Raw genomic sequence first — 27,811 nt, 5'->3', positions numbered from 1 at the left:
GTGTGTGTGTGTGTGTGTGTGTCTGTGTCTGTGTGTGTTTGTGTGTGCCTATGAATGTGTCCGTTTGAATTTCCAGCTCTGTTTCGATTTCTGCATGTGTCGGTTTGATCTGAGCGATCTGTGTGTTTGTGTGTGTGTTCCTGATAAAGATCACGCTGTAGGTCTCAGGTTAATGGGATATAGACGGTTTAACACAGAGATTCATTAACCTTCTGGCATCTGCAGCTGCGCTTAAAGTCATTAAGCACACAAAAACACACACATATACATAAAAACACACAAACATACACACACCTGGCCTTGTGTAAATGCAGAACCATTCAAAGAGTCTTGCTAACACATGATCTTCTTTAATGCATTACGGACACTGTGGCCGGTGTGTTTATTTCATCACATGAAGATTTAATTTGATTTTATGTTACTAAACTTTCCACACAGCTAACTATAATGCTCACAGTGACATCAGACATAACCCAGCACACACACACACACACACACACACACACACACACACACACACATGCAGCAGCAGCAGGGGTGAATAAAGGCTCTTTTGATGGATGGACGTGTGAGCAGAGGGAGGGAGATTACGTTGTGAGGGATTGTGGGAATTCTCCTCACCAGCTGTTCACTAGAGACAGGGTGGAGGAAGATGAAGGGATAGAATGATGGATGGAGAGAATGGTGTGAGGGAAAGAGAATAGAGAATTCAGATGGTTATGTAGGTGAAGGCTCTGAGGAGTAGAAATGGAAATATTATTGAACATAAACACATTGGCTCACACAAATACACTCAAATACACTGTGATAAATGTATGTGTCCTTGCTGGATTAATTGTTAGTGTATTAATTTCTTTTAACAAAAAAAAATTACTCACCCAAACTTTTGAACAGCAGTCTACATTCACACTCTTTTGAAAATTTGTGAAAACATGATTCTGTAACTAAATGGAGACATGCAGTAATAAATCCAAATGTGCACTGTAGTTAATTTAAGGCAGCAACTTTTTTAACAATCAACTTGGATGTTTAAGTCATTTCAACTTAAATTACATTAATCTGAATTAAAAATGAAACATGCAAGCAGTAGCTAACGTTTGCCTGTTTACATGGCCGCTCGCTGGATAAATGTGCGCTATTATTGGCGCATATCCAAGGGTTTGTGCGGACTAACCCAGAAGCAACTAGAAGAAACTAAAAAACAAAACCAACCAATTTCTCTCAACAGGTGCGTCCACTGTACTATAGATGAGTCAACATCGTCACCTACAGCTTTGCAGCCAACACTGACTCAGAAATCACTAATGTATAATAAATTATTAAAATGTTTTGACCGTCTCCTTTCTGTTTCTATTTGCTTTAAGCTTCGGTTGCGATTGAGTGCTTCATTTATATTTTAAAGGCTCAATAATTATAGTTTGGTATTTCTCTGTAATGTAGAAAAAATGTTAGCAATGTTACAAATATAATATTCTTTCTCAGCCCTGAAACTCAAACCATTTTCTGATGCCACCCCCCATTTAAGTAATTAAATTAATATCATAAATGTGCAATTAGTCGACTATTGGCTTAAATAAACGACTACTAGAAAAATATTGTAAAAAATTTACTTTAAAAGCAACACTGAATAAGAAACTAAGACTTGTTTACATAGAAAATCTACTGCACTGGCAGATATTTTTAACATGTTTATACTTATGCTATGTTCCACTCAGCTTGAAACTCTGATTTTTTTCCACCTCCTACTACTACTAAGTAATGACTGAAACAGTGCACGGGAAGCATCATTTCCAGACTTTGAATCGTCTTGTTTTCAGGCAATGTATTATACCAATACAGGTTATTCTTTGGGGTATTTTGTTGAGGTCCTAACAAAGTGAAATTGAATGACTTGAGTGAACTAGCATTAGCATTTTGTCCTGATCCGGACTGCTTCTTGATGTAGGTTCCTTTCTGTTGGGTTGAAACTGTGTTGTCGGTTTCTATTACCACATCCAATCCGCTTCATCCCTCCCAGACCATTGACACACTTCTGAGAGGTGCTATTAGTCAACCTATTAAGATAATTACCTCAGAGGGAACTAGACTGAGAAAGAGACAGCCGTCCTCCAACATACAGCACCTTTGTATTTGTAATCGTGGATCTAATCCATTCAAATTTTCTTCTTTATTAAACGCAAAATGCAATGGATGTTGACCGACAGTGGCCAGTGCTCCAAAAACCACTATAAATGTAGTATGTATTATTTATACACTGTTTCAAGTCTTCTGAAACCATATAATGGATTGAAAGGTTTGAGAAGACTTTCCATATTGCGCACAAGTTACATGGATCACTACTATTTAATCTAAATTCACATCTTACTGAATACCAAATCATACAAAATCATGTCTGGGTATTTGTTCAGTTATCAAGAACTAAAAGCTATATCAAACCAACAAGACACTGAGTAGAAAGCTTGTTCTTCAAAACTCTAAAGGAGACTTGTGAGAGGCCAACAGTCGCTTTGAAGAAGCCACAGAGTTCAGTAGCTGAGAATAAAATATGAAGTCAATCATATCAAAAGCTCTGGCCTACATGGGGTGGTGATACAAAAGAAGCCATTACTCTGAAAGAACTATGTGGGGGGGAAAGCACAAAGCAGACCTAAAAAAGATTGTATGGTCAGCTTTTGAACAGAATTCAAAGGTGCAGACGCTACCCACACCTTAAAACACCATACCTGCAGTGAAGTATGCTTGTGTAGCATCATGCTGTGGGCCATTTTTGACCAGCAGGGATTGGGCATCTTGTTAAAATGGAGTGAAGACTGCATTGTGCCAAAATACAGGAAAACACCGCAGGTGAACCTTAGTCAGTGTTGAAAAACTAAAGCTTCAAGATGGTGGCTCTATGTAATCTTGAAATGGGGAAGATGGAGTAGCCTATGTATGCAAATAAAGATATCTCCATTGTTACTTTTTGTATTCTACAACAATGTGACATTAAAATAACTAGGTTTGCATTTCCAGATGGAAATAACAGTGCTTGCAAGGCATACATTTAATTCCACATCACAGTTGCTTTGGCGTTATGACATTCAGAATGCTTTTTTTCTCAGTGCACATGGAATCTTTAAAATGCATGTATTGCAGAGTGAAAAGGTATTTATAGATGGTTAACTGCACAAAGAAGACCAGTAGCAATTCATGGTGCAAATACTTCAGTGAAGTCAAGGCTTGCATAAATGCTCATTTTTATTATTTTATTAAGCTCTCAGAAAAGTATTCAACTGGTTGGAAGGTCGTTGTTTATTTGGCGTAAATGACTTTAAATGACTCCTTTATTTCTCACAATGGGTAAAACATTGGTGGACATTGGAGTTTTTCCCTCTTTCCCATAATTTTTTCCAGCTTATAATTCATTTATGAATGCCCGCGTGGCCGTGCTCGAATTAGTGGCAATTCGGGGGTGGCAATTGTCCCTTTTGATCAATTTAATTCATCCTTGCTAAATAAAATTATTCATTTCTTTAAGAAAAATATCTGACCCCAAACTTTTGGCCAGTTTTAGTGTATATAAAAGTTTATGAAGGACAAAAATAGAAGACGCTAAAACCCAAACCTAAAATTATCGAAAAGTAAAAAGTTTGAGTTAAGTTTGTATGTTAAGCAAATTTAAGCTGAATTAATCTCAGATGTTTGTGGGTAATCACTTTTAAATCAGAGCTGAAGTTCTTAATGTACATAAACCCACTCACACCTTCCTAAAGACAGTAGAGTATGAAAACTTTCACAGGTTTTTTTATCGTGTGCATGGAAAAGTTTAAAAGTTTGTCTTCGAAATGCCTCATTTACACATTTTATACTGCACAAATTGAGTTGAATGCCTAAAAAATTGAATAAATTATCACCATAATCATGATTTTTTATTTATTTAAGGAGATTAGAGGTCTTCCTCAGGTTTGTGATGCTTAAAATAAGTTCCACACATCAGCCAGATCCAGAGGAAAGATCAACCTTGAAAAAAGGTTTTTGCCAATAGGGATGATGCTTTCATTAATTATGAATAGACTTTCAGAACCCTGTTTCCTGACATTTGCCGATGAATTAGGACTGCAGCTGTCTAAAATATGCATATTTCATGCCGTTAATGTATAGCACTTTAGTCCGCATCAAGCTGTGAACAGATCCATGGAGATCTGCGATGTCTACCTCGTCAGCACAGAGTTCATAGAGTTTCTCTCTCTCTCTCTCTCTCTCTCTCTCTCTCTCGCTCTCTCTCTCGCTCTCGCTCTCTCTCTCGCTCTCTCTCTGTCTCTGTCTCTCTCTCTTTCTCTCTCTCCTTCTCCCATCTCTCTCCTCTATAACTGTTCCCCTGCGTCCCCACCTCCACGCTGCTGGCTGCGGGCTGACTCAGATGTCAGAGCGCGTTATTTCAGCAGGCTGATTCTCAATAATGTTTCTTTATCTGGGCTCTTTGTGGCGCAGGGTTTTGGTGGTGGGGCCGCGTTGGGAATCGGATGAGGGAGTGGGAATCGCAGAGCAATAATGAGTTCTCGTTTTGTTAATGCCTTTCCACACCTCTTCAAACATGCATCATATACTCGCCTCCAACATGAGGACAGCTATTTCACACTGCTGAATGTGCAGTTTGGATTTGGACTTGAAAGTGTGAGGGTGTGTGTGTGTGTTAGGCAGGTGGTGTGTGTGGGGGTTTCTGCTGCTGTTGTCTGATTGACAGGTGAGCTTGCACTATAAAAGCGGTTTAAAAGTGTGACAGTAGGTCTTCCTCTCTTGTCCTCTTGTCCTTGTCTCTCTGTCTCCTCCAAACATTACTGACGTGAACATGACCTAGAGAAAAACCTTTACAATCTCACTCTTGTTTCGCTCAGATTGTTCCTCGAAGTCATTCCTGCTCTCGCTCCATTTCTCTCCCCCAAGGTGAATCTAATGAAACCTGTCAAGAACATGTCCAGGTCATGTCTGGCCACAACAAAATAAAACTGAATTATTTATATTTCTTATCTCATTTTCTTTTCTTTTTTTTTTGCCACAATGCAAAACATCTTACTGGTCCTAAATGTATGCAAAATATAATTATTCTTCTTTCTATCAGTAAATACTTGTAAACAATATAATTTTTCTGAGAACAAAAATATTTATTTATTATTTAACTATCTATCTATTTATTTGTGCGTGTGTGCATGCATGGTAACGAGACTTTTTAATTATCATGAAAATAATGTCACAATCCAAAAAAAAAAGTAAACATTTATTTAAAGAAAAAAAAATTAGTATCTTGTTTTTATTTTGGAGTGAATTAAAATTTTATTAGGAGATTTTTGCCATACATTTAGTGAGAATCACCCAAGAAAGAATTTAGAAATAATAATAATTTTTATTAAAGTTTTGATTTCTTCATTTATTGTTATTAGTATAATTTATTACATGTATTTAAATTAGCCTTGATTAATGTTAACATACAAGAGATGTCGCTTCTATCGCTTCTCGGTTTGTTGAGTCACTCTCCCATGCTGTTCTATCTTTTACTCATCTCATCTCATTCCCTTTCTCTCTTATTATCCCTGGCCCGTTTTAGATCATTAATTCTTAATATTGCCCTCATGAAAATGTCCATTAAAAGCAGCCACGAAAGTACAAAACACAGGTATTCACTTGGATATTTGACTAGTTCCTGTAATTATTTAACCATGCTTACAAGACCCTTTTGAGAACCTCCGCCACATAAGTGTCTTTTGTCTGAGCTTGCGGGCCTGCACAGCCCAGTTAACTAGGAAGGAGTAATGTCTTGTTTCATTAGATGTGGCTGAACTTATTACTCTGGCTGTGAATTTATGACCTTGTTAAAGTAATAGTTTGGTGTGTTGTTGTTCGTAGAAGTGTCTGAGTTATGCCATTGCAGGGGTCACACTGCAGGGGTCACATCTTTGTGCGCTGTCTGGCTGTTTCTCCACTGAGCTGCTGGACGGGTCAGTCATTAAAACAGGAAAACCCAATGTGTGTGTGTGTGTGTGTGTGTGTGTCTGTGTGGAGAGGATGTCAGACAGGATTAGTGGTTAATACCTGTCAATTGCTCACCAAAGATGACATTTAAGATTACATCTGTAGGATTTCAGCCCTGTTTCCATAGGGACTGTTCCTCCTGTCACTCACTCAGTGTGCCAGACAGTCACATGCTGCCTTCAAGACACGCCGGAATTGTTGTATTTACGAGATGGACGTTCTCACAATGTTGTTATTACCATTGGAGATACTTGGGATTTTTTTTTTTTGCTTTGACTTTCAGAGTTTTCAAAATTGAAAATTGGTATTGGTCGTAATTAAACACCCCATGAAATTGCTTGACAAGTGCAGTTTGTTCATTTTGGTTTTATTTGTTTTCGTTTTGACATTTCCTGTTCAAACTGGAAGTTGGTTGGACAAAAAAATTGATACGCCCCTTAGTTATGAATTACTAATAATTTAGCCCGTTTTCTTGGAAGAGAAAATGCACAGATATTATTTTAAATTAAAATACACATAAGTATGAATTCTCCAGAGTAACACCCATTCATTGACATCATAGTATAAAGAGAGTGTGTGACCAATCATCAGAGGGCTCATTTAAAGGGATAGTTCATTCAAAATAAAAATTGCCCTCATTTATTCAAGCCCATTTGTTTCAAAACCTGTATGTCTTTATATCTTCTGCAATATACGAAAGTGTGATAAAAAATCCAATAGAAATGAAAGTCAGTAGGATTCAGTATTGCTTTGTACTTCAGACTTTTATTGTATAGGGGAAAAAAAAATTTATTCTTCAAAATATCTTCTTTTGTGTTCAACAGAAGAAAGAAAGGTTTGGAACAACATGATGGTGAGAAAATGATGATAGACTCTTCATTTTGGCTGAACTATCACTTTAAACCATTTATCCAATCACTACACAGCTCAGTGAAGCAGCAGAACAACTGTTCCTTATAAACATGCTCACTTAGTACATCACTTCTGCATAGCGGCTGATGAAAGAGACTTGTTTAACCACAATCCACTGCATGGCAAGACTTTATGCGTTACAGATCACAGCAGCAGGCCCTAAAACCAGAACATCTGAACTGTATTGCGAAGTTCATTGCATTCCCACAGTCAAAAGGTGCTCTTTTAGTTCCAATAAGGTTTCGACTGCTTGAAAAGTAAGTTCCCATCTTCCAGCTTCTGGACACACTAAAGAAAGCTGTTTGCTTTTTAGTACTTTTCAGAACTTTTCCAACATTCCATTAAGGTACATTGAGCTAGATTTAGGGTCTGTGCACACTTGGAAGGTTTTGGTTAGATTGAAACGATCTCTGGTGTGATTGCTCTGTTTATTTGACTAAGTGTAAAAGGCCCTGACATACTTCAAGCGGAATTAAAGAACGACTGTAATGTAATTTCAGACAAAATTAGGTCTAAACAAAGTTCGTTTGGAGTTTTTTTTGGGAGTTTGAAACAGCTTGCCAAAGCGAGCTTTCCGGAAAAGTTTGCTGGTAAACACCTTTGTACTACCATTGCTTAAACGTTGCCAAACAAGTGGGCCGAGACCCACCTCTTCAGGCTTTCAAACTAACTCTGGTGCGGTTTAACTGAAATATAAACACAACACGGTCCAAAGACATCTAAAACGAACTGAAGACCTGGTACCTTTCGTCATAGGAGCCATGTTGCCCATTACAGTTCAGTACTGGCTTCAGATCCGCTTCTCCTTGCAGCAGATCTTTGTTTGTGTGCGATGGAGGAATTTCTGCTGCTGTTTTGACTCCTTTACACATTTTATGCTGGTAAAATACCACCATATGTACACGCATACAAGCACACTGTGTTTTTGTGGATGTTCAGTAAGTTCTGTCGCAAAAAAAACATCATTATAGCTTACAATAAGGTTGTGACCTTTTCCTTATGCCTTTCGGTTTTATATTTTTAGGTTCATTGTTAAAAATGACAGTGTGAATGCTTAGCGAACCAGGGCTAATGACCAAAAGGTCCAAGAGAACTGAACCCTTAAAGGGTTAGTTCACCCAAAAATGAAAATTAAGTCATTAATTGTGGGCCTGAGACGAGAGTTCAAGAGATTTCCACGACGCATGCGCGAGAACTGAACAAGAAGTATTAGAAGAAGAACGTTCTCTTCTCAGTTCTCGCGCATGCGTCGTGGAAATCTCTTGAACTCTCGTCTCAGGCCCACAATGAAGAAAAGGAATAGTCGAATAAAGTCGTTATTATGTTTGTTTTTTCGGGAAAAAAGTATTCTCGTCGCTTGATAAACTTATAGTTGAGCCACTGTAGGCACATGGATTATTTAAACATGTTCTTTAATGACTTTCTGGGCCGTCAAGTTTCATTCCCTCTGGCAGCCTATGTAGCAGTGATCCACCTCTCAGATTTAATCAAAAATATCTTCATTTGTGTTCCGAAGATGAACGAAGGTCTTACGGGGTTGGTACAGCATGGGGGTGAGTAATTAATGACTTAATTTTCATTTTTGGGTGAACTAACCCTTTAAAGACATTTCTCGAGGTGTCTTTGGACAAACCCACCTTGGCATGGTTTTGTTGTAGATATTTTCTTTCAGTGAAAGGCCTCTTCTGTATGTTGGAATGTATTCTCAAATAATCTCTCTCTCACATGCACACACACACACAGTGTGTCTCATATTGCGTGCTGCCCCCTTTAGGCCTGCCCTGGCACAGCTGCAAGATAATGAGGTCATGGAGGCCCTCTTGCCAGCAGGAACTTTAGCTTACTTAGGGAAAATTACTCTGGGTTTGTGCAGCCCAAACAGATTGAGCTAATTCCTAGTGGGCTGAAAAGTTTGACTTGGCCATTGGCCTTATTTGTCGGGGCTAAAAACCATCTTTTCGAGCTGTTGTTGCTTCCATCACTGGTCATCATGGGTCAATCCCCATTTCTCAGGTGGGGGTTGAGTGGAGGGCAGGGTAATTTTGGGAGAGTGGTGGAGCGGGTCAGTATGTGGGTCGTTTCAAAATGTTCTTCGGACAGTTTTTTTTTTTTTTTTTTTCAGACATGCCTTTCTCTACATCACCGCAGATCATCGTCTCAATTACCGAACTCATCCGTTGTTCTTTCTCGTCTATGAACATGTAGACTGTAAAGTCTGCACTGCAGTGTGTGTCATGTATGCTTTTCATCTTCTGTTTAAACCCACGGCCTCTTGTCTTCCACAACCATCATCAGAACCTTCCAGACTACTGTTTTTCTACGCCCACTCACCTTTCCACTCACCCTCTTCCTCTTTCTTCTCAGTTCCTTGAAGGGATGTCAAAAGTCTATGTACTTTGGTACCAAGTCAATGATAAACTACAGACTCAATGTTTTAATAGGCAGCTGCTTTCAAATCCTCACATGTTTTTGTAGGGGAAAAAGTGAAAATTAAAGCATTTATTATATATATTACATATATATGAACTACAAACGATTAACACGAATAAAACATGTTAAAAAACTACAAACATGGCGGATATGCGAGTCAGGTGGTTAAGTAGAGAGGTTTAGATAAAGGGGTTTGAGTGATTAATAATCGGTATCTAACCGGAGGAAAATCTGTATTCAGTGGTATCCACATATTTCATCTGCAACAGCATTGTGAACTTTTGTAATGGTACATTTGGTCATTAACTTTTAAATGTATCATTAAGCAAATTGCAAACACATGAGGAGAGTTCTCTGCATGAAAGACCAACGACTGGCAGATAAACAAGCTACGTTTCTCTCCGAAACAATAGGGCATTAAATTAAATTGAATGTGGAGGATTTTAACTGTGACAAGATTATTGTTTTAAATGGTGACAGGATGCACATAACTAGGCACCTGAGCGGTATGTTAAAAATACAGTTATGACGAAGTAGTATGTCCCAAAGCTTTTTCAGCTACAATTGGTGAATTGGAATGCAGCATATGGAAGTAAAATAATGCCAAATGTTTTGAAACAAAAAGGTCTGTTGAATTGCACTACTTGAAAAAAATATGCATTGCATTAACCCTGCTTGGATTTTAATGCATTGTATTTTTAGGGCTTGCATTTTTATGGGCTGAAATTTAGCATGGTTGAATATTTAAGCTGTGAATATTTCAATTCAAAACATTTCAAACACATTTTCATTATTTAAAATTCAATAATCCATATTCACCTTTCATATTTCACTTCCAAAATATTCAAACTTTTTAAAAAATACAACCTATAATATTCAACAGGCAATTTTCGGTCCATTTTAATCATCTTTCTTTGCAAATTCGCTTCCACAAATTCAGTGGTTCAAATTCGACAGTAAATTCAACGTTGAGGAACTGCAGGAAAAGCAGTAGATTACCGAGCATAATCTCCATCTGCTGTTAGTCGACCTCACCAGCAGGGGGTGCAAGCGCTGGTTGTTGACGAAGAAAGAGCAACAGTTAGAGCAAGCCATTCATTCATAAAAACTAATTTACAGCAATTGAGCATGCATTACGTTTTTGTGATGATTATCTGGGTCAGTATATATGGGGAAAAGATGATAAAGACACAAAGTTGTGTGTGTGTTCATTCAATAACTTCATTGTTACTTTCCCTGTGTAACCTCATGTTATCAGCTTTCTCTACCATGAACGGGATTATAATAATTTTCCCTCAATACCTCATCATGCTCAAAAAAACCAAAAAAAATACGCTTAACGTAGCTTAATGGACTAATACAGTGATATAAAAGACGAAACTCGCACCTTATTGGGGATGTAGGCTGTAGGCTGTAGGCTACAGGCAAGCAGATGGACTCGGAATATGAACTTAACGTGCAAAGTTTCATGCTGGGTGTTTCAAAAACATTTGGCATTATTTTACTTCCATAGCAGCAATTGACTCATTCATTCATTCATTCATTCGATTTGTTCAAAGGGCTGAATCCAGTCCAGTGAGGACTATGCCAATCATTTTTATTACTTAATTTTATATCTTTCTATCTTTTTTGCTTAATTAGGTTCTATGTTCAATGTATTTTTCTTGAATAAATGCTTGAGAAAATGAATCATTGATTACCCAATTTTCTTTACTGTTTAGATGCCTTTTATTTTTAATTTTATTTGTTTTGTTTTTTTATATTATATATTTGCTTTACTTTCTAAATGAAGAGTTTGGTTCATTAGCATATTCATTTTTATTTATGTGGTATCAAAATCGGCATCAAGAATTCACTGGTATTGCTACTGACTACTGACATGAATTTGGTACCGTGACATGGTTCTTTAACTCGCTGTTCCTCTGTCTGCTGATCAAGTTCAGCATTTACACCTTTACTGAGCATCTCTGCATTCCTACAGGGAGAAAAGATAGAGCGAGGGAGGTGAAGAACAAAATGAGAGCCATTAGGTGATGAATCATTTTTTTTCTACACCTCCAGCATGTTGACTAATGACTGCCGTGAGCACAAAAAAGGTCATGTTTTTGGATTCAATCCATGAGTGTGTGTTTGTATGCATTTTTGTGTGTGTTTACATGTGAGGGGGTGATTCTTTTATAGTCTGTTGACTATTCTCTAAAGATTATTCTTTAAGTCAGTTTTGGGTGATTGTAATATTTGGCTTTATAGTAAGAGGCTCTTTGGATGTAATCCAAGGGTTTTTGTTGTTCTTGATTTTGACATCTGTGTGTAAGTAGTGCACTTATAATAGAGGTCTACCAGAGTGGATTGCATTTTTATAAAATTAAAATGCAGACTTTTGATAATTTATTTAAAAAAAAATAAATGCAGCTTTTTAAAAAATCTTACTGACCCCCTTTTGTACGGTGTATGTCAGTGACACATAACCAGAAGTTAATCTGCCTTGAACAGTAGTCCTTCCACTTAAAATGGTTATTTAGACACTTTATTACTCAAAACACATTTTTGTACAGAAGAATTAATATACAAGTTTTAACAAAATAAGAGCTTCGCATTTCTTCTAATAAACCCTGTTGAATGCCTTAGACTTCCTTTGTGCATTGTTGAATGGTCTGAATGAATTTCTGTGGTGATTGACAGCATGTCACAGATGCTGCTTAATTTGTATTGAATCCAGACCATTTCTCACAAATCCTAATTCTGTTGAAAAACATCATTGCACGCAAGTGCTTTAAAAAATAAACTCCGTAAATCACCCGGTTCAAATACGGAGCCCAACTCGGCCTCAGTTCCTCTGTATCAAGCTTCACCTAAAATAAAACTGTTACCCTCGAGCTGAAAAGCTATAGAATATTTACTGGCATGTGCTCCTCAGTCGTCTGCTGTAAATGTTTTCCTATTAACGTAATAATGAAGAGAGATTTTGGATGGAAAGAGTCTTTGTAAACGAGCGCTTTCTGAGCGCTGCAGATTAGCTACCGTGGTCCGTGTGTCATTCGGAGGTTCAATGAAATATTGAATGGTTCAAATGCAAAGTGTTTCTGCAATGAAGAATTCAATATCGCCCTCATGAGCGGGCTTTATATTTGAAAAAGGAAAATAAGTTTGAAGATGAAGCTCTTTGTACTGTGGGGAGGGAGCTTGAACATTGTTTGAATGCAGTATTCAGTGCTTGGATGGATGCTGACTTACTCAGACTTACATGGATAAAGTACCAAGTTTTTCAGAGAGGCGCCTCACCTATGAAATATTTAGTAATGTGAAGGCTGGAAGATGCGATGACTGTGTGTTTCAGAGACTGTGTATTGTGTGTGTGTTGAGGGATGATTGTATACATGGTTAAAAGGCAACATAGTTGCGGTCGAGTCTCTGTTATTCCTGAGAGACAGTTTCCCATATACAAAGCAGCCCAGACACAAGCAAGTACTAAATAGGCAAGAAGCAACTAAGAATCCCATCAAGTACGCTGGCATACAGGAACACACCATGTGTGGACGACCACCTCAATCACAACGGCAAACTCAAAACAATATGTTCAATGACATGGAATTAAAACAAAAATATTAACTTCTAAAGCAACTTTTATATCAGGCAAAATTTCATTGAATGATTTTTAATTTATGTTGATTCATTTATTAATTGTTAACATCTTTAATTACTTGACAGCAAGTATTCATATAGTTGAATGAATATGTAAGTTTCATATTTTCTGTATGACTTCATATCGACTAAATTAAACTCAAATTAATTTGAACTTCATTAAAATAACATTATCTTAAATTAATTAGAAAATAAACAGCTCAGTAATTATTTTAAATTTCATCAAATGGACAATGAAAGCCATGCTGAACCTTCAGAGAATGTTGAGCTTCAACCCTTTGGAGGTCATACCAAATATTACATGAGCTGTTTATTTTTTGTTTGTTTCATGAGATTTGTGAATTTTGCAACCTTGTACACACAAAAAACGGGACTTCACTGTTTTGGCAGATTTTAAATAAACCTCAAAATAGTTGTTTAGAAGTTGAGCTTGATGAATGCATTCAGAATTGAGGAATGAAATAAGATTATTTTATTTCCTTTCATGCTGGTTCCTTTCCAAACCACGTGTTATCAGGATTGTATGCAAAATGTGTAACCCAGCTAAATGTTTTGGGTTTTTTGTTATTAAAATTACTTTTTATTAAGAATTATGGAATAACTTTCTAGCAGAATTGTGGATTATTTTACCAAAATCTTAATTCACTAACATTAATGATACAAATCACAATATACAGTAGTAATCCAGTCTGAAAAGTCTGCTTTATAACTATGTGTATTGTTTAAAGTGCTGTACAAATAACAACTACAGTGAATCAAGTCAATTCAACAGATTATATCAAAACTTAATTGTTTGATATATAAAACAGGCCAAAATCACAGTTTTAAAGGGGGATACAGAAATGTGATTTGCTTAACTGCTACTTTTCATGCTAGGTTTTGTTGTGTTAGCTTATCAAATATATCTCATAGTTCTCAGCAAAAAAACATGATTTGTGCCTCTGATGATTAATTAAAAAAGTAATTGGATGCCAATGTACTGTATTCGTAGAAAGTGCCAGTTACGCTTGCTAGTCCTTTACATGATTGAGTGGCTGCACATTGCTGTGAAGTAATGGAGAGTCATAAACCAACGTTTTATTGCTAAGTCACAGGGTTCCAGTAAGCTGTCATTTCACACCATCTGAAATGCTGAAAGGAAAATCCTTGACATTAATATGGTTCTGTTTTGTTTTTTTCAACCTCTTCCCATAGCTACCTCTGACGGTACAAAAGAAGGAATCGACAGCATGAGAGGAGGCGTCTGCGTGACACGAGGGATGAAGCTGGTTCTCAAAGTGGGACAGAGTGAGTATCATCATCACCTCCAAAAGCACATCAATGAATCAACCTACAGTATGCTCTGAGGGAGAGTTCCAGACAAAATTCAATAAATGTTGTCAATACCAGCACACACTCGCTCACATAATTGAAGTAATTGAACCATGCATCAAAATGTGCTTGGTGTTTCACATTATTTATTTTTTGCTTTCATAGCTGCATATGGCCTTCCACCAAAACCAAAACCTGATCCAGGCCGACCCAACAGCAGAACCCCAGGTAACAACCAGAACTGGTCTGGGACACCGCTTCCAAAACAATATTTCTGAGGGCTTTTTACATTCACTTATTAGCTTAACCCTGGATTTTAAAAAAATGTAACCCAGATAGGGCTGCAACTAACGATTATTTTGATAATCGATTAATCGGACGATTATTTTTTCGATTAATCGATTAATCGGATAGAAATTAAATTAGATTTTTTTTTATTATAACTAAATAAAACCGTAAATCAGGGTATTTATGTGTAAAAGTGTACTTTAAAAAGTGCAAAAGCCACACATTGAGTTTTACTAATATCAATATTTGCATTGTTTTTAATGATAATTGCTGATGGCAAGTTGACAAACATGATTATTGTTAAAAAAATGATATCCAACATATTATGTTTTAACACAATTTTTGTTAAAACAAATTTACACAGACATGTTGTTCAGATGTGAATATCTGAACTAAAAACAAACTAAAAACATCTAAAATATATAATTCATTTAATTTTTATTTAAAATTAATTATATATAAGGAATATAAGGATAAAATATAATATATATTATATATAATATATAAAAGAATAATATAAGGATAAATTGATTAAATAAATATAGAAAGACTAGAAACAATTGTGTGAATGTAGAGCCGCAGTAGATCGCGTTTGAAAAACAATTAAAACTTAGTAGACAAATGCTATAAAAAGAGAACGGAATGGAGGTAACGTTACCCAGCAAGCTAACAGGCTTGAGTAAAGGACAGGAGAAATTATGCATTAGTGCACAAGCATTCGCTGAAAACACTGAGTACAGTGACTAAAAAACAATATTTTACTGCTGCTGTTATTAACTGCCTTTATATTTAGTGCTTCGCTTTGTAAAGACCGTTTTAATTTAACCTATTTCTGCGGTAGCGCTATTTTAATCCATCACTTACGTTGCGAGCGAACTGATTGCGCAACCTGATGCTCGAGACAAAATACAGACATCCCGGAAGTCCCGGGAGTCTCCCGCATATTGATTGCGGCTCCCTGATGCCCGCGAATTAGTTCAAACTCTCGAAATCTAGAGCGCGCAAGCAAGAGCGCGCAAGCGAGACAGAAGAGACTGCTCCAAACCGTGTAGCGCGCGCGCTCGGCAGAGCGCCTGAGGGAGAGAGACCTTGCGTGTGTGTGCGTACCAGTAAACGCTCCCCGTGACGTAAGCAGACCAACTAATCGATAATGACATTCGTTGACAACGATTTTCATAATCGATTATAATCGATTTTATCGATTAGTTGTTGCAGCCCTAAACCCAGAATTAAGGCCACTTTTAAGGCTCCGGAAGCTTTTTTTTTTTCTCTCACTATTTTCTTCTACTATATAGGACATTTGACAGGAAAGTGGAGGGAGAGAGAAGGGAAAAGGGTTCGGGACATGACCCAGGTCAGACTTGAACCTGGGTCCCCGTGAGCACAACAGCTCCATATGTCATAAGCAACAAGCCCTCATTAAATATTCAAGGACATTGTGCAGTTGCAGAAATTTTCACTCTGTTTAGTTTAGTGTTTCATCTGCGTTATCCTTCTAATTTTTTCTTTATTTTTATAGTACCTTAGAAGACTTTTGTCAAATACAGTGGATTTTTGTGGTGACGTTTCAATTGATGTTTAAATATCATAAATATGCAAATATTAACAGTGTTGTTGGTGTTAACTAAAACTATTGATAATCGTGTTTGTTAAATGAAATAAGTAAAAAATAAAATATAAATATTATATGAAAAAATTTGAACATAAATTAGAAATATTGCCTTGGGAAGTAACTGAAATAGTGTAAGTAAGTAAGTTGAAGTTCTACTATTACTAAAACTTAAATGAATGTAAATTAAAGCTAAAATTAAATTAAAATTAAAGCTGAAACTAAAATTTAAACATAAAAGCTCATTCAAAATATGATTAAATACTATAATAGTATATAAATAATACTGAAATAACCCTGAAATAGAATGTAAACCCGGGTTTAAAAATGTACAGTGTGAAACGTGGAACCCAGAGCTCAGAAATATGTAAAATAAACAATTTTAATAGTTCAACTGCATTTATGTATTAACCTTGATACCATCTGCGTATGCATCTGTTGTCATGTTAGCGCACTGTCTAGTGTTCTTTTGAATTGTTATTTTTAATTTCTTGGAGGCTTAGACTGAACTGGTTGATCTCCATAAGGTAAACATTTGAGAAACCAGCAGTGATGTAGCCAAACATGAGGCATTTTTTAATTCAAGCCGGCTGAAATCAAAGCTAGTGATGGATTAAATCAAATCTAATCTAAATACTATCAGGATGTTATTCGTAGAAGATAAAGCCAAATAGGAAGTGAGCTTCAAAAGTCCTGCACGTGGATATCTGGTTCATGCAAGCATTGGTTTATCTGCTCTTTTCCTCTTCAGATACAGAAAGTGGATCTAAAGGGGGTGATGGAGGTGAGGCCGGTGAGAGGGGAGACAGCGACGCCGTATCCGCTTCTAACATCGCTCTAATCGCCGGTGGTGCGGGGGGAGCCTTCGTCGTCCTGATCGCTGTAGTGATCGCCGTGGTGTGTTACCGCCGACGGAAAGCCAAGCACTCTGAAACTCACCACCCTGCCCTTACACTGTCCTCTCTTACCCCAAAGAGGGGCAGCTCCTGCGGGGTGGCAACTGGGGCCGGCGGGGGCAACAATAACGGCTCAGAGCCCAGTGATATCATCATTCCCCTGCGGACCTCTGACTCTGCATACTGCCCCCATTACGAAAAAGTCAGCGGCGATTACGGACACCCCGTCTACATCGTTCAAGAGATGCCCCCTCAGAGTCCAGCCAATATTTACTATAAAGTATGAGATCAGCAAACACAAAGACAACCCATCCTGACATTATCGTACCTCACACACGTTCGCTGTGTCCAAATGACTCTATATGTAAGAGCCTATATGCGTTAGTAGAACTTGGACCTGAAGTTGAGGTGATGGTACCGTATAGAAAAGCTGTAAATACAGCTTTTATGTTATAGCAGCGTGTTTGCGTTTATTTGCACGTGTGTGTCTCTGTGTGCATCATGAGGCGGGCGGGTCACGGATTTCACATGTGCTCAGGTGCAAGTGAATGTACGTCACATGCCTGTTTTATAGACGACTTTACACGTCCGATGGTCGTAATTGAATTATTGTGCTTATCCTCAAAGCTAAACTGTAGAGAGTGAGACTTTTAAGTGTTTCATACTTTTAGAAGAAAAAAAACATGTATAAATAATTTAAATACTTAATACATTTTTACACTTTTGGGGGGGCTGGGGGGGGGGGGTGAGGGGGGGTAATCCACTAATTGCATTGCGCTGTATTGATTGCGTGGTTTATTTGCACAAGCTGTCTGCATTTTTTTAGCGCCTCATTCATTAAAGCAAACGTGCCCAGAAGATCGGAACGCAATTTCCACACCACAGTTCCCCATCTTGAAGGCTGAATTGCAGCCTAGCACAATATGCCATACTTTACTGAGACTGTACAGCATCACTAAGATTTTTAAAAAGCCAAAAATGTTTCAAACTCCATTGTGCGTCTATATATGTTCCCATGTCTCTGTAATTTGATCATCATTTGATGAATTACTGCTGCCATTATCACTAGAAAATGTAGGAAAAAATCTTTTAAATATTAGCACAATGCTAATTGAATTTTTATATTTTTTTTGGAGAGTTTTCGATACCACACAAAAAAGATGTCATCTGACGGGATCTGGCGAAGACTAGATCCAATATTCCTTGCGCTTTGGAACAATCTAACATTTTTGGCCTAGTCGGCAGGATCTATTACAAAAGGTTTTTGCGAATTGTACGATAAGATTCATTTGCATAAAAAGGAAGCATGTTAGTGCTGAAAAGGGAAAAAAGTCATAATTCAAAAACTTTTCGGAATATTTGAAATACTATTCCAGCGCAGATTGCAGCTTGTTAAATTGGTGATTAGTAAATGAGACGCAGAGTGTCCCGCACGCAAAAGTAGCGCAACAGTTTAGTGAATTCGCCCGTCCCTCTTTATTTTCCTTTTCTCGTTTTATCCGATTGTAAATGTTTGTCTTTTCTGAACTCGGACCTCCATCTGATTTATTTATTGTGCATCAAAGAAGCAGTTTTTCATTCCCTCCACTTCATCAGCTTCCTATCACAACTCCTCAGCGCCTGGTTGTTTGTTTTTGAGGTTTTTTAAACATTTTTATGTGAGGAGCAGGAATCTAATGTGGAGGAGTTGTAGACGGATGATCGATTAGTTCAGATGGAGACTCTTCTGAGATTGCCAAGAGGTTGGAGGTCAAAGTTAAGCGGTCGAAGAAAAACCCCTCAGCGCTGCGCGGGAGTCCGTCACTCATGATGATTTGAGGGCTTCTCGCTTTCTGCCCCGGCTTTTGAAGAACTGTGTCTGCCATGATAAACTGCGCACTTACCGTAGACACACAATGCAAAACTTATACACACTTAACACGAACATTCACATTACACTAGTTAGTGTTTTCATGGGTTAACTCCCGCAGATGGACTCCAGCTGTGCATTTGTATGTGTTTCAAAGCTTTGTGGCTGTGATTCAGGCTGAAAACAGCAGGACTAAGACAAACAATGCAACTTTGCGTCTAAATTAACTCAGTCCCAAACTCTCCACATCCTCTTGAGTGTTACACATACCCGTTGCTTGGTTACAATCTCGTCTCGACTCTCATTATCACATTTCGGGTGATGTCTCCGAACCATCTCTGACATTATCACCGTGCCAGCTTGAGGCTTCAGGTCCACAGTTCACCTGAGTTATTTTACTGGAAAAGACATGACATCATCAGGAGATGTAAGAAGAGACCGTATGTTACAAGCCAGAGTGACCTGAGCTTCCGGTGTTGAATTATTGGATTTCTTGCCGTCATATGGCTAAAAAACAGAATTGGCACCTTAATCATTCTGTTATGGGATTTCTGTTAAGGTTTTTGTTGGTTTTGTTCTTCACATTTTGTTGCTTTCCACAGTGTTGATTTGTTTGTAGATTGAGCAAATGAGAATAGTCTAAATGAAGGAACCTACCCTACTCTTGGCTATGGTAACCCTCAATGGTGACTAGCAATGCGAACCGTAAAGAATTGAACAATTATGGTTCTGATTCCCCTTAACAGTTCCATTCACGATTATTTTAGTACTTCTGAGGGAAATATATTCGGGCGGAAAAAATAAATGCGATTTTTATTGCATTTACTGTCCTCATCAGCCCGATGTTAAATGGAGTTTAATGATATTTCACAGACTTTTTAATGGTGGCGTAAATGCAGTCCAATAGTTACTCCTAACCATGTATCAAATAAAAAGACCAAACATGTCAAAAATGTGGTAAGATTTAGTATTTTTTATATATTTTTAACATTAATTTATTTGTATAAAATACGACCAATTAAAAAAAGTCATATGAACGGAAATACACTGATTAAGTCCCACAAGCCTTGAGAAAAAAATAATGAAAATAGCTTTTATTTACTAATAGGAGAACATTCAGAGTAATTTGTTTGGGAATCAGACTACATTGTTTAAATTACTGAAGACATAAAATAAAATAAAAAGGAAAGTTTTATTTAAGAGATTTTTAGCAAGTAAATTAAATATCTAAGCATACCTTTATTCTGCTTTGTTTTTTGAGTTATGTCTGCGAAATCAGTACTTATTTTTTGAAGGCAGAAGTTTTTTGTTTTGTTTTGTTTGTGAAGTCTGCAAATATTTTCCATGTTTTTTTCCAACTATTCACAGGAACTATGTCATTTAAATCAGTTTTCATACAGAAGTCTATTATTGTGGTATTCAATAGGGATGCATTTCCTACTACTGCCCCCTGCATGCCTGGAGGAACTATTGTCAAGCCTACTCATTTCTTGTTTTAGTGACTTTATCAATGTATAAATTCTCTTTTACACCAGCATTATGTGATATACTCTACTGCCTGAATCCTAAGACATAAATCACTTCCTCTACTATCCAGGCCATGGGTTAAGCAGGATTTTTTTCTCTTTGTCCAGCTTCCCTGTTGAGCAAAGACAAGCCATCTAGCCTCATTAGCATTGACATATAAGCCACCCAAACCATTTCAATGCCTAACTAAATAAATCCAATAGCCGACAACACAAGGACACTAAACCCTGTTTCGGCATTTTACATAGTCATTTAATAATGTCTGTTAGATTTGTTTACGTTGAAACATTGTCAACTAACTAAATATCATAATTTGAGATGCCTTGAAAGTGAAGTGTGATAAAGACTGTTTCTAACTAACTCTTAACAGTATTTCTATAAATAATGCTGATTTCAGGAGGCAAGAGGACTTTTTCCGTGTTTTATGAAGTCCAGTTGTACTGGACAAGACTTGATGTTTGGACTTGTTGAGATGTTATTAAAGCATTGATGCAATGTTAAATAAATGTTAATGTTTAAAAAGATGCTGAGATAAGACATTGGGAAAAACAGTTTGGTGCACCTGTTCCTTTACCAGACCTTTCTGTTTTTCTCCCTTTTCTCTCTCTTTCCAACCCAGACACTCTATCAAATAAAAATTACATTCCATGCAGTAAAACCCACTAATAAAAACTGAAAAGTTGCCTCTGAGCTGGTTTATCGTGGCTATCATTCACCTTTAGTACAATCTCAAATCGCACAGAGGGCGTTTTTAACACTTTTTGTTGTTTTATGCAGTTTTTGACATTACTTCATTAGATTTTCCTCTCTACTTGATCTCATAATATCTTCCCACATTCCACCACTGTTGTTACTCTGTTTGTCCATTGAGGCGATACGGTTTGCTGCTGGCTCGTAATAAGTGCCAGATGACATCACTGGCATTTTAACGGCACAATCACTCCCTTCCCCTCCTGGTTTTGTTCATTCCGTCTTCCTTTAAGTTCCTTCTTGGTTCATCTCTCTATATCTGTGTTTGATGTGTTGCCCCCGTCAAGTAAAGGCACTAAATCAAATTGGCACTTTGACAGGCGCCGTAAAAACCCCTCACTACCAAAACCCCACATGACCCTTCGCAGTACAGTCATAAGGACCGTCGGCTGCTGCGTTTGAGCGTCAGTTTGTTCTTGAAACAGATTCTGGCAGAGTGTGATAGAGTTGTTTTTCAGCCCAGTAATATCCATGCCAGCAGGCCATTGACAGGCTGTCAGAGATGAAGCTGTTAAGACAGATGGACACACATGCTTTGATTCAAGATATTGTTACATTTGATCAGTTTCAATATCATTCATTTTTTTCAGTTCATTCACCTGGAAATTAAACGTATTCCTTCGATTAGAATATTTATTCAAAATCTGTACCAACAGACACTTCGGCCCAAAACCGCTCCGTTATTAAAGCAGTTCCCGCACAATATGACATTATAGTCAAATTTAAATGCAATTTTTTTTTTCATACTTCTCTGATGGTGTGCGCATGATTGACAGGTCGTATCATACGGGTTGTACTCCTCTTCCTCTGAAACTCACCTTTGCTCTGCTAATGGCCACCTGAGGGGAGAAGGTCCATCTGGGCTTCATAGATAGTGGAACTGTGTGCACCTGTATTTGTTTTCATTCATCTGTTTGTGTGTGCGGGGAGCTCGCCAGTGAATTAAAAGGGGTTGGCTAGAGGCTAGAGGTTAGTATTGAATCCTTTCGTTTGCATGTATGGTGTGCGCCCTTCAAATTCTTCTGTTTATTGACCCTTACTGGAGCTGGTCTTACTCACCAACTTGAATGTTACACACTAGGCTAAGGCTCCCTATCAACACTTACATAACTGTTTACACATATTTCTGTAAAGTTTTATTGATATTTTGACATACCAGGAGTATCTCTTTTTTTTTTAAATCACATGAACAGATTTCACACCTACTGTGTACCATCAATGCATCGCATACACGTGCAAGTACTACTAGTGTATTCAATATTGTTCAGAATACTGGTCAAAAGTGGGTTATTTTGAAACACAAACACATAAGATCTGATCCTAAATCTAGTAAGTTTCTTTGCATACTACTGCCCAGGCAACTGCTTTTTAAGGGAACATTCTACCCGTGATGAAACCTCATGACCAAGTGAGTGATATTTGAATGCTCTACATGGACAGCAACTTTGCGCACCATACAAATAGCTACAGAGTCCCTGAAGAGACATGGTGAAGGAAAAATATGAAATGGGAGGGAAATAAATATTTCAATACTTTTGCATTCTCTCGCAGAAGTTTGCGTTCCCCCAAGAAACTTTGCGAGAGAACGCTAAACCTTTGCTTTCCTCCGAGAGATTTTGCGTTCTCTTGTAACGAACTCAAAAGATTTGCGAGCAAACAACACGTTTCTCAGGGGAACGTTAAACATTTGCGAGAGAACACAAAAGCATTGACTTAATATTTTCCTTCCCCATCTCATTTTTTCCTCCACCATGGCCTTTAGGGGGTCTGTACTGCAGCAAACATTCGAAAATGTATTTTCAGCATTTGGCGCTAGCATGTTTCTAAGCTATGTGTTACTCACTACTATATTCAATACTCAGAATACATATACACAGCACACACACAATGGTAATTTTTTAATCGGCAAACAGAACATTCCATTAATGTTTGAGTATGGTTCTCATTTGTTTTGTTTTTTTGTTTTTTATTGAGGACCAATGTTAATGTTAACAGAATGTTCTCATTGGATTTGGAGTTTATTGAATTTAATGTTGTTGCTAAGCTAATAGCACAATACTTGGCCTATACGCAATATATGGCACACACAAATAATGCGCAATAGAGGCCACTTTTACCTAGCCAATAACGTTCCATTAATGTTTGAGAATGGTCCTCATGGGGTTACTTTAATTGGGAAACACTAATTAACATTCCCAAAAATTGATTTACAATTGATTTCAATTGAGTTTGACATTAGCATGTTGCTAAGCTAATAGCACAATACTCATAAGCATAGGAATACACAGCACACAGAAGTAATAGGCAAAATAGTAAATTTTTACTCAGCAAACACAACGTTTGAACTAGTTTATGGTTTTCATTTGGTTATTTTTGTTGGGAACAACTTAAAGCTCCAGTCTGAACTTTTTTGGGTTAATAAATTTTTGAGCAAGTACATAACCAGCCAATGTTCAAAACTATCTGCTTGCCTTAGGTCGATTCAAAACGGTAAGCTTGTAATAATGTTTTTAATTCCAGTAGTACTGGTGGATTTCGCCCTGGAAATTCGAGCATGTCTTTGCGTCATTACGTCACATCTGCAATCATAAAGAAGGTGTCTCAACTAGTAGGCTATATTGCGTATGTGGGTGTTGGAGGTGGAGATAATAATAAAACTTATTAATTTGATGGCGGAACCAGAAAGGTTTCAACGACAATCACCAAGTGACAACTGGAGATTCACCCGTTGTAAAATGCAAAAGACTTTGGACTTTGGAGTGGCTACAGAAAAAAAGAGACTGAAACCGGGCCCATGCGAAAACAAAGATAAATATCTGAAGGGCATTAAATGTAGTCACACAATGCTGATGTTGTTAACATTAACAATTTGAGAACAAAGTATAACGGTTTGACGTGATATGATAAGTGATCCTTAGATTTAATCAAGCTGCTTAAATGCTTTTTTTCCCTTAGTTGGTCAGAACAACAGTGGATGTTTGTTACTTGTTCAGATGACATTTTCCGGTGAAAATTCTTATGTTGGTCATACTTCCAAAAAGTAGAATCTGTGATTCCGAATGACAGTATCCACACCGGCTGACTGACAGCCGCACATTCTCCACAAAACATTGGATTCATCCGCGCTGTGCCGTGCTGAGGCACAACCCACGTAAAGTTGATAATTACGCGAATAACTGCAATTGCAGATTTCAAACAGAGATGGCGACAAAGAGGAAAAACTACGGACTGCAGCTTTAAAGGCACAGTATGTAATTTTCGCCGCTAGAGGATGCTTATTCAAAACAATAACAAAGGCGTAGCTTGATGACGCTGTGAAGTAGCAGGGAATGATGGGAGTTGTCCTCTTCACCTCCACTGCCGAGGGAAATCAATCTAACGGTACTCACAAATTCAGTTCATGGATGAGTTAATGAAATAAAGTTTTATAACCATTACGTTTGATCACATGATTTTATTTTATTCTAATGAATTAGCTGCAAGTAATGTATTGTTTAATGCTAAATTACTACTCATACACGTCACTTTATTTGTCAAATTAAAGGGTGGAGTAACGCAGCGCAGTTTTAATTGTTCAAAACAATCATACTAAAAGTACATTTGAACGTACCCACAGCATTTGCAAAAAGGCTGAATTACTATTTTTGTATAACACATACTGTATTTAATTACACTTCATAGACTTGTTAAACAGTGATAGGAAATGCCACAACAATTTTGATCCTCTTTTTATTTCTCCTCTTGTCCAAAACTCTTCTTGGGTCATTTGATTCACCTGTACATTTACATTTATTGGAGTTTCCTTGGACGACAGAACCTGCTGTAAATGATAACAAATAATAACAAATAATTGTGGTCCATGACAGCTGTGCAGAAAATGCCCAGCAGTCAGGCAGAAATGCCCAGTAAGTGGACCCACCTGTGCTAACTTACATCTGCTAGTTTTTTGGGGGGATATTTTAATGCAAAAATATTACATCTTGTGCCTTTGATGTTCCCAGAACATTCTCCAAACGCTTAATGTGAATGTTTTATTTTCTTTAAAAAAAAACTTTAAAAAAACTATGTTCCAAGAAAATTCTAGGGACCAACGTTCTTCAATTTTCAATGATTTTCAGATGGATATTTTTTTCACTGTTTTTGAACTTTTAAGTGTTTAATTGAATAATGTGTATTTATAATCAACATCATCTGCCATCTTGAATTTATTTTTTGCCACTGAGCTTGTCATAGTGCATTTTGGGATTGCCTTCAACACAAAGAAAACATGCAGTGCTGCTTTAGAATAAAAGTAAATATTTGGATTTTTTTAGAAGGCAAGTTACCTGTTTTGGCAGCGCATTCCTGTCAGGAGTATAATTGTGATTCTTTAAAAATGCTGTCCTCATAGATAGCTCACTAGATTTTGGAACAGAGCAATAAAATGTAATTTTCATTACCGTCCCACATCACAACCACAAATACACTCACACACATTATCTCTTTGGTGACAGAATGAGATTTGTGATCTTGTCAGGATTATCCATGCTCTGGTTTCTAGGTCAGCATTCCATCAGAACAGACATCCTCCCTAAGAGACACAGGTCTCACACACACACACACACGCGCATGCGTGCGCGTGCATTCGTAAAGATTAGCATCTTCCTCTAGAGACACGCTCTGTGCAGAGACCACAACAGCTTTTAATTATCTTACTTTCTCCCACACACTCGTTTCAACAAGTACACACTGTCTCTCACACTAGTGCCCTCACGATTGTGCCCTCACACACAATACAGACAATAGAGCACAACAGACTGCTTCTGGAGGTAAAAATCCCATTTAAAGTCTCCATAGAGAAATTGATTTAACAGTGAGCACTTAGAGGTTGTTAGATGATGATATATGCTTCTGTAAAGCCTCAAGTCCGTAATTTCACCTTTAAAATCTTAGTGCTGAATTCCTTGGAAAGTAGCCTTCAGAACCCACAACACTGAAGAGAGATCTACAATTCAGAGAAGTTGCTGTTATCATGGAAATGAGAATTGCCGCAAGAAGTTTTGTGGTGAGTATTGCAGGCTAATAGTTAACAGTTAAGAAACAAAAAGAACAAAAAATATAACTGATAAATTATGTACAGTAGATCAATAACAAGATGATTTACCCATGTCCATGACACCAATTATTACCTCAAAATAAAAGTGAACTGTCTCTTTAAATTACATGATCAAGAGGAAGTGACATAATTTCTGTCCTCAGAGGAGCCATGTTCAAAACATGGTAAGATGTACACTAATTTAACATGTAGTTTTTCATACTTGACCAGATTTGTCAACTAGAGTATGTCCACATAACTTTGAACCATTTTAAGTCACATTGTTGATTAATGAATTACTTTGGGTTCCACTTTGTCACATACAAGTCTGTCACAAATGAAGATGTGATGATTAGATCTGACTTAGGAGAGTTTAAAACTTAGGTTATTCATGCATAAGTGTTAACCGTTAGGTTAGGACACCAGCTTTATTATTTTTTAAATTAATACTGAATTTTTTTTATACAAGTGCAGAAATGTGATACTTTGTGAACTGTGAAAACTACCAAGTGATTCTATCTATAATGGATTCATAGAGTCTCAGTGCTGTAGAAGGTCTGTTAAAACATTTACATTTACATTAAATCATTTAGTAGACGCTTATTCAAAGTGACTTACAAATGAGGAGAACAATAGAAGCAGTTAAACCAACAATAGGGCAATATACAATTGCTGTGAGTAGTTCCAGTTAGTCTAGCACAGTACATGAATAGAATATAATAGAATGTTAGTATTAATGGGTCAAGTGTTGAAAATGGCTACAGACTCAGCAGCTCGGGTGCTAATATTGAAAATGATATTGTGCGATCGGCAATTGGAAACCAGACAAGGATCTGGGTTGCATTCTCCGATGCGAAGAGCCTGATCTTCCTAATGTTGTATGAGGAAAATCTGCAGGATCAGGCAGTTCTAGCAATGAGGCCTGTGAAGTTTAACTGATCATCAATCACAACTCAAGGTTCCTGGATGGAGTTATGGTTAAAGAACCTAGAACCTTGGCTAAAGAATGGAGAAGTTGTGATGAAGTGTTGGGTTGGCCGAGAACAAACAAAGTTTTTAATGTGTGAGCCTGACAAATGGATTGATTGTACTGCATAATATAAAAAATATAGAAAATAATAATTTGCAAATGGCACTTCTTCCGTGACTCCACAATGGTAGAATTTGTTTTGCTGTTGTTCGATTATGAGTAGAGAAGATAATTTTGTGTTTACGAATGTCCACATGTTTGCATGATGTCATTTACCCACATCTTGGTAAAATGAGGTTGGATTTGCATCTGTTTCCAGTTAAGTACACAGTCTTGTACCTTGGTCTTTTTCAAACTTTCAAATACTTTGGATCAACATAATGAAACTTGATAGTGTTTGATTTAGTTCAAGGCTTTTTAAATGTTTGAAAAATAGTTCCAGAACCAGGAAGCTGTATATTCTATAGTGTCAAGCTCACAATCAGCTTTTGCTGATGCCATTGTTGTAGATACTGAACTCCAAAGGTTGGGTGAATTCTCTTCATAT

The 27,811-nt window shown here is 37.3% G+C and overlaps 1 protein-coding gene across 1 annotated transcript in view; it reads left to right on the top strand.

The window, feature by feature from the left end:
• efnb3a (ephrin-B3a) overlaps positions 1–21,142 on the top strand; it is a 39,516-nt gene extending 18,374 nt beyond the window's left edge. The window contains exons 3-5 of the mRNA XM_077242814.1: positions 14,185–14,277; positions 14,467–14,529; positions 16,950–21,142. Of these exons, the coding sequence (XP_077098929.1) occupies positions 14,185–14,277; positions 14,467–14,529; positions 16,950–17,380 (587 nt within the window). The 3' untranslated portion in view covers positions 17,381–21,142. The remainder of the gene's footprint in view (positions 1–14,184; positions 14,278–14,466; positions 14,530–16,949) is intronic.
• Positions 21,143–27,811: the final 6,669 nt, after the last annotated feature.

The sequence above is a fragment of the Siphateles boraxobius genome, unplaced genomic scaffold (genome assembly GCF_051911475.1).
Source record: "Siphateles boraxobius isolate OS27281-9 unplaced genomic scaffold, OSU_SipBor_1 25, whole genome shotgun sequence".
Taxonomy (NCBI): domain Eukaryota; kingdom Metazoa; phylum Chordata; class Actinopteri; order Cypriniformes; family Leuciscidae; genus Siphateles; species Siphateles boraxobius.
The sequence above is the reverse complement of the archived record's forward strand: the minus strand, read 5'-3'. Positions and strand labels throughout refer to the sequence as shown.